Raw genomic sequence first — 7,972 nt, 5'->3', positions numbered from 1 at the left:
CATTTTTTTTGTTTAAATGTTGCAAGTTTGAATCCACCATCCAACTCGTTTATATAAATAGTAATATTAATACTCCTTTTTTATCGACTAAATAATTAACTCGTGGTAGATAATTGCCATTAAGTAATGATTTCGATATTTGTTTTATTAATAATTTGATAAATTCTATTGATATTTATACTTCAGTTCAACCAACGAAATGCAATTATTTATTTCGTCGGATGGATGTATAACATGCATATCCAATTTCTACTCAAAATGTTAGGTAGTACGTAATTGCTAAGGATGATTAAAAGTGACTTATAAATTTATGCCAAACCTAACAAATACGTACAACAACCAATACCTTTCACTATCTCAATTTTAAGCATAGATCATGCAAAATAGGTGCAGCAACAAGCAACTGCCAATTAACCAATTTGATGATTAATATACTAATTAATATTCAAAAGTTAGTACAATTATAAAGATTGTTTAAATCTTGTGATTCAACATGTCACTATTATAAAAGCAAAACAACGCAACTGTAACGCCGCAAAACTAGTTGGCTAAACTACTATGTATGTATGTATGTATTGTACACCACAATTTTCACTATATCTTAATTACACTATATTTACTACTCCATTAATCAATATAACTGCATGTGCATGCGTTGTATGCACTTCAAGTAATAAATAGTTATTCATCACTCATTTCTTTTGTGGGTAATAAGAAACAAAATAAAATGATAGTGGTAAAGATATGTGTATCTAGCTCCAAGACTGAGGACCCCACCCCCACTAATTAATCATGGAATCAAATCATTAATCATGGAATCAAATCATTAATCATGTTAATCATATATAATTATATAGTGTAACAGCTACTTCGAATGATGATTTCTCAAATAATCTGCCCTTTCTCAGATAATGTTTCTTTTGTCAATAATTAGGAGGCAAAAAGAGCCCCAGTACGTAAAGCTAGAAGAATCTAATGATCGATTCAATAACTTTAAATCTTTAATTAGTCTTTGACAAAGAAATAACAATATAAAAGTAAGACTACAATTTATTGTCGGTAAGCCTTATAGGTAAATGCTTTAAAACATGTTTTAGTCTATATATTGCTGCAAATTAGACTATACATTAAAAATATTTCAATACTGGTCTAACCTTTCCGTTTATAATATTTGATTTTTAATTTTTTATGTGAGTTTGAAATTGATATTTGAAAGTTTAAAAAAAAATTGAGCATTTTTTTTTATGATTGTCCTTATATATTACATCTATAAATAATTGCATCTTGTATTATTCGTACGTCTTATATTTGTTGTGTTAACTTCTGTCGCCATTAATAATTGTTGGAGGTTTGTCTATGAAATTGACAAGACGACAATGAACTTCAAAAGTCATCAATTATTAATTTTGAATTTCGACCCCAAATATAGGTCTAAGGCCATCCACAATGGGCGGACGATAGCGCGCCCACTGTGGCTCCGCGGACGACGGACGATGCGTCGTCCGCGCCCGACGCTTAGTCCGCGGACGAAGCGCGGACGATAGGACATCGTCCGCATCATCGTCCGCCCACTGCGGGAGGCGTGGACTTCCGCATGGACGATGCAACGCGTTTTTTTTTTGTTTTTTAAATTCAAAATTTGTCTATTTAATTTTTTTTGTAATCCGTATTGTAATCTATTAATTTTGTAAATGAAATAAAAGTTTTCCCAATTTTTGTAGTTATTTAAATAGAAGAAAATGCTTAGGGCGCCCCACTGCAAGTGGAAGAGCAGGAGAATAAAATGCTGACGTGGCGGTGCATAGGGGGGCTTTAGGGAGCGCCTTAGGGCGCCCCATTGTGGATAGCCTAATTAGCAAAATGAAGTCACGAAGAAATTTAAGCAGGAAAATATTCAAAAGTTAGGTCTAATTTGCAATAACGACGAAAGATTGAGATTTAATTAGCAATTACTTTTAGCACTAAATTAGTGTATGTAAAAATGAGGTGGAAAGATGATGTTATTATTTACAACGTTGGTCTATGCAATTGACGTATTGTCATGTAAATATATGATACTCTGGCAAGCCCAATATATTACTCCATTTTAAGAAAAAAAGAAATTGGGCATGTCCAAACATATGTTATGGCTTGTTAGGAAGAGTAGTGTATAGGCCTTCTCAGGGCCCACTCTCCTATAATTGTTTTTATATTTCTCAGATATATTTTTTTAATTGAACTTTACTTATTGATAAAATTAAGGATATTCATCCAGTGCCCCCTTTGGAGTTGGGGCACTGGCACTGGAGGAAGTAACTGAACCGGAAACCGGTTTTCTATTTTTTTTTTCAAAATTTTTAAAATTTTGTTGTTGGTAGAGGTTGAACTCATGACCTCTCTTCTAGTTAAGAAGACCTCTACCACTGCACCACATGAACTCATTGAACAATTTGAACATTAAATATTTTTATACATTAACCATTAATTTTATCTAAAAAACTAATAATTCATTTTAATTTTATTATGCTTTAATATAATTGTTAATTATAATATATATAATTATCATCCTTTATATTTTAATGATGCTCTACTTACCACCTATATTATTATTAGTACCATATAAGATTCATTATTTACTATAAATAAATTTTTTATATTACATACTTAATTTATATACCCTAGCTGTTGACATTAATGAATAATCTTATCTAAACTAATTAATAAGTACTTAATTTGTATTTAATTATATATTATTTTATGAAATAAATTTTCTTAAATTAATATAAACATTATCTATTTTAATACATGAAATATTAAATTTTTTATCTAGACTAACTAATATTAAATATATATATATATCTGAATATATATACTAAATTTTAATATTATTTATATTTATACATTACTAATTATCTATAAGGTTTAATGTTTTGTGATATATTATTAATTGTAAATCATTTACTTAATTTAATATATTTTTATATATTTGCAACAGTAAAACGGTTAGACCGGTGGTTCGACCGGTTGGACCGGTTGAACCGTGAACCAGTAATGTCGCCGGTTCGCTTGCCGGTCCGGTTTTTAAAACATTGGTCCTAAGTGATGTTCATTTCATTTCATTTAATTTTTTTTATCAATCTAAAAATCTGATCTTTTCATGTCTTTTTCACACCTTCTCATACTGCTTCTTTAATGCTCAACTTCTATTTAATTTCTTCTAGTTTTTGACAAATTCTTCCATCGTGTTGAGTGAAATGTATATAGGACCAACTTAGATACGAATTCTCTGAACCCAATGTGTAATTGATGTCATATTTAAGTTTAAGTGGATTTGTATCTATATGGTTGGATATAACCATTAAATTGAAGTTGATAGCCTGGAATTCACAGAATAAATAAAGTATTTATTTCATAGTGGTCAAGGGTTGTAGATAGTATTACAAAATACGTGTGTAGTGTAATGCTCAACTTCCAAGTTCTCAAGAGTTAAATAAAGTATTTATTTCATAGTGCTCAAGAGTTGTGGATAATATTAAAAAAATGCGTGAGTAGTGTAATGCCCAACTTCTACGTGCTCAAGAGTTATGTATGCTCCTCCGTTTTGTACTCTTGCTCTGTATACATCATAATTAATTTTTCAAACAAATCCCAAATGTATGGCTAAATTGTCGCCATTGCACAATTAGTTTTCAACACTAAATATTACCATCACATGTAGATATGCAGTGGCCTATGGCACAACACAAAATTCATGGAATATGGATTGAAAGATGGTGAACCTTGAATTAGGTTATGTTCTGTCACAAATCAATTAATCAAAGGACTAATCTTTTTGCTAGAAAAGGAAGCAAATTTTTGTACTAATTCAATCTTAATTTTAACAGAGAAAACTGATTCAAAGCACACAAAGAAAATAGGAAAAAATGATTAGAAAGACATAAATACTTGATCAAGAATTTGTATAGATGCTGATTAAAAAGTTAGTGGAAAAGCAGCATATTCTGTATTATCTACATAGTGACAACAGCAAATTCATTTTGATGAACTACGTGTGGCTAGTATTCTTCATATGCAATCACAAAAGCGCAAATCAATCTCATTCAAAAAAAACAGATAAATATTTTGCAAGAAAAAGATCATGTGCAGCTAGCGAGCATCAGCAGAAGTGAAGGAGTCTGCAAACCCGGACGGCTTAGCTGGGATGCTTCCTTTGCTTTCCTGGCTAGCACCGCTATGATCTTTCCCGTCCGCAGCTTCTTCTTGCCACCCTTTTAGCATCTGCGCAAGAGGCAGCGCCATGTTTATGCCCGAAAACTCATCACTTTCCTCATACGGTTCCCATTTCTCCACCAGCTGAGCTTGTAGCACGTTCACAGCGTGACCCATCTCAGGCCGATGGTTTGGGTCCCTCGCTGTGCAGTGCCCTGCCAGGTCAGCAACCGTGTAGATGGTCTCGTAGATGTCCTCTCCTATATCTAGAGCTGGGTCGAGGGAGGCAATGAGCCTATCCTTGTCCGATTTTATCTGCCAAAACCACTCAGCCAAGTAACGATTCTCCTCAGGGCGCTGATCATCAAGAGCCACTAGTCCCGTCAGAAGCTCCATCAGCACCACGCCAAAGCTGAACACGTCCACTTTTGTAGTAATCTTCCCCGTTACTGGAAATATACGAACAACAATTAGCAAACACATGTAAGGTAAGGACACAATTACCGATTATAACATCCTGGTTATCCTTCCCTTACCAGCGTATTCGGGTGCAAGGTATCCGAATGTTCCAGCAAGTTTGGTAGGAATAGAGCTCTCTCTGTCAGGGGCCAGCTTCACCAATCCGAAATCAGCCACTTTTGCTCTAAAATCATTGTCAAGGAGAATGTTGGACGACTTAAGATCACGGTGTATGAAGCTGTGCTGGGCCAAATTGTGAAGATACTCAACTCCTCTAGCAACATCAAGAGCAATGACAAGTCTTGTCTTCCAGGGCAAAGGCGCCAAGCCTTGCGCCCTCCAACGGAAAAGATGCTTACTACGAGCACCCTGAGGCAGAAATTCGTATACTAGAAGCCTCTCATTTCCCTCAACAGAGTATCCTCGGAGGGTCACAAGGTGGCGGTGGCGAACATTTGAAAGCACGGCTATTTCTGATTGGAATTCATCCAAGGCCTTGTTACTCATGGTTGCAACCATCATCCTCTTGACTGCTACTACCGTACCATCGTCCCTCGTGCCCTTGTAAACCACCCCAAAACCTCCATGTCCGAGCTCGTTGTCTACTGAAAAATCATTGGTGGCTTTGCGAAGCTCCTGAAGAGGTATCATCAGTTTCCCAGCCTCAATCACCTTAGCACTGTCCAATCCGCCAGTGGTCGTCCTGCTCACAACAGCATCGCCACTTTTAACCACCACAGCAGAGCCGTTCACCACTGCAATCTTTGCAATGTCACCACTATCAGGTGAAGTTTGAGGATAAACCACAAAACCGGAAGCAGGGATTTCCGGCTTTCTTCTTCTGCTACAACACCAGACGACAAATAGTCCAGCAAGAAGAGTCAAAACAGCCAAGCCTACAGTTGCAACTGCTATAATCACTGCTCTTAATTTGGTAGAATTCTCAGGTTTCGGCTCATTTACAACCGCACTTGACTTTCCAGACGAAGGTGGAGCATCTTTAGACGTTTGCTGATAATCACCAGATGAAGGATCAAAAGACGGAGATCCTGGATCCTGGTCCGCAGCAGGGGGAAGGCGTGGCTGAGCAATTGGTGAGGGGGACTGCTTGGGCGGTTTAGCAGGTTGCAGCTGTGGACTGCCATCAATGATCACGCGCACACCCTCACGAAATCTTGGCAACGGAGGATCAAACTTACTCCCACTTAAGTTTAACAATCTCAATGATCTCAGCTGTGCTAGACTTGCAGGGACTCGACCGTGCAGATGATTTCCTTCTAAATGAACTTCAAGAAGTGAAGACAAGTTACCAAGTGAAGGGCTAACCGTACCATTAAGCCGAAGTTTTTGCAAATTCAGAACAGAAACCTTCCCCGAACTACAACTGATCCCCCACCAAGGCCCTGCACAAGGATCATTCGCTGTCCACTCGGATGCCAGCCTTTCGGGATAATCCACATCACGAAGAAAATCCAAAAGGGCATTCACCTCAGGAGCACATAGCTTGCCCTGATCAGATTGACAGAACGAATTGAACGCATACGACATATTAGCAGATTTAAACTTTGGAATTGGACCCATCAACATGTTATTGTTCAAATCTAGAAGCTTAAGATCCATATTTGCCAAGCCAGCAGGAATCAGCCCAACGAGCTGATTCCTGTTAAGGTTGAGCTCTCTCAAGGAAGTCAAACGACCGATGTCATCCGGGATCGACCCAGAAAAGCGGTTCCCATGGAGCCAGACCGTGGTTAGCCCAGCCATAGTCGAGATTACATCAATAGGCCCAGTCATGCCATCCCCATCCTGATCATTCAACCACAAAACCTGCAGCATTGAGTCACTAAGAGTGGATGGTATACCGCCACTCAGCCTATTATACGACAACCTCAACGAATCAAGCGAGGGGAGCTTCCCGAAGAAATCAGGCACTGGCCCTACTATATTACAACCGGAGCAAGAAAAGTTAACCAACTGAGAACACTCTGCTAATTCACTAGGTATACTCCAACCAGAGCTCTTGTTAAAGGGATTATTATCCAAAGCCAACACACGAATACTAGTGAGTCCATTGAAGAAATCAAGAGGGATTGTCTCAAATTCATTGAAATCTAGGTATGCAAATTGCAGGTTAGATAATCCACTAAAACTTGGCAAATCACCATTCAATTTATTCCTCTGAAGGCCTAGATTCTCGAGTTTTTCCAATTGATTAAAATTTGGGGGCAAAGGCCCCTCCAGTCCAAGATTTTGTACCTGAATCTGAGTGACTCTGGTGTTGGAGCACACCAAATGAGGCCATGCAGGTGGCCCACAAGGATCATCGCCATTATCTGGCCATTTCAAGAGCTCCGGGTTGTTGAGGCCATCCACGAAATCAGTCAGAATCTTGAAATCATTTTCGTCTGTGAGGGTGTGAACCCTTGCCAAAATGCAAGCAAAAAACCCAACAAGAATGTGCATTTTCAACTTTCTTGACATCATTTCCATTTTTCATCAAAACAAGATCTTTACACAAGCCCACATCTTCAATTTACAAAAAGAAAACACCCACAATGAGAGAAATCAAAGATAACGAGCAAAGAGTTGAAAGCCAAAATGTACAAACCTTGGTTACATGCAAATTCTTCAAGTAGAATGCTCTGAATTTGTCCTCCAAGAATGAAGAGAGAGATACAGAAGACGTTACTGTTCAATCTATTTGGTTTTGAGTGATATGCATTTGGATCAAACCCTAGACAAGCAAGTAGAAGGTCATAAATAGTGACTCCCTACTCTGTCTCACACTCTCTCGTTTTCCTCTGTTCCCTTTTTTGTTTTTTTTTGTGGTAAGAATTCACTCACATTATTGAATTGCATGTCGGTATATTTTAGTGCATGAGATGATCAATCCTCTCCAAAAGCTTTACAGCAACAACTAAGTGCACCGGAAAAGTCACATTCTTTATTTTGGATTTTCTAATATTTGTCACAATATTAGCTGGACAAGGAAATATCTTCTTCTTTTATGTATAATATTATTCATACAAACTGAATAAATAAATAATGCAAAATACCAATCGCTACAAAATAAAGATTGGTGTTAACTCACAGTTCCAAAACGGTTACCAAAAATAAAGATTACTATAAATATTGCTTAGATTATTTCCCATATTTGCCTAAGGAGTATTTTAATTAAGACAGTAAAACATTCCGAAATAAGTAAACCTTAAGGTAAAAGGATATCAGAATAATAAATGCAGCAGTTAGTTCGACAGAAATCGCGGGAGTAGAAATTTCAGGCAACTTTAGAAATAATCTCAATTCACGGGGCATTCATGTCTTC

The 7,972-nt window shown here is 37.1% G+C and overlaps 1 protein-coding gene across 1 annotated transcript; it reads right to left on the bottom strand.

Annotated features, from left to right (window-relative positions):
• Nucleotides 1-3,921: 3,921 nt before the first annotated feature.
• LOC121741315 (receptor protein kinase TMK1-like) lies at nucleotides 3,922-7,509 on the bottom strand. Its single transcript, XM_042134038.1, has 3 exons — nucleotides 7,256-7,509; nucleotides 4,725-7,173; nucleotides 3,922-4,637 (listed from the first exon to the last, which is right to left on the bottom strand). The coding sequence occupies exons 2-3, from the start codon at nucleotides 7,135-7,137 to the stop codon at nucleotides 4,126-4,128; spliced, it is 2,925 nt and encodes a 974-aa protein (XP_041989972.1). The 5' UTR covers nucleotides 7,138-7,173; nucleotides 7,256-7,509; the 3' UTR covers nucleotides 3,922-4,125.
• Between the last annotated feature and the right edge of the window lie 463 nt (nucleotides 7,510-7,972).

Source organism: Salvia splendens, chromosome 1 (assembly GCF_004379255.2).
Source record: "Salvia splendens isolate huo1 chromosome 1, SspV2, whole genome shotgun sequence".
In the NCBI taxonomy this organism is placed as follows: domain Eukaryota; kingdom Viridiplantae; phylum Streptophyta; class Magnoliopsida; order Lamiales; family Lamiaceae; genus Salvia; species Salvia splendens.
Note: the sequence above shows the minus strand (reverse complement) of the source record. Positions and strands in the feature narration are given on the sequence as shown.

Coding starts and splice junctions, on each gene's coding strand:
- LOC121741315 (XM_042134038.1), bottom strand. CDS start 7,137: ATGGAAATGATGTCAAGAAAGTTGAAAATGCACATTCTTGTTGGGTTT. Junction 4,638..4,724: donor CCTTGCACCCGAATACGCTG/GTAAGGGAAGGA, acceptor GTATATTTCCAG/TAACGGGGAAGATTACTACA.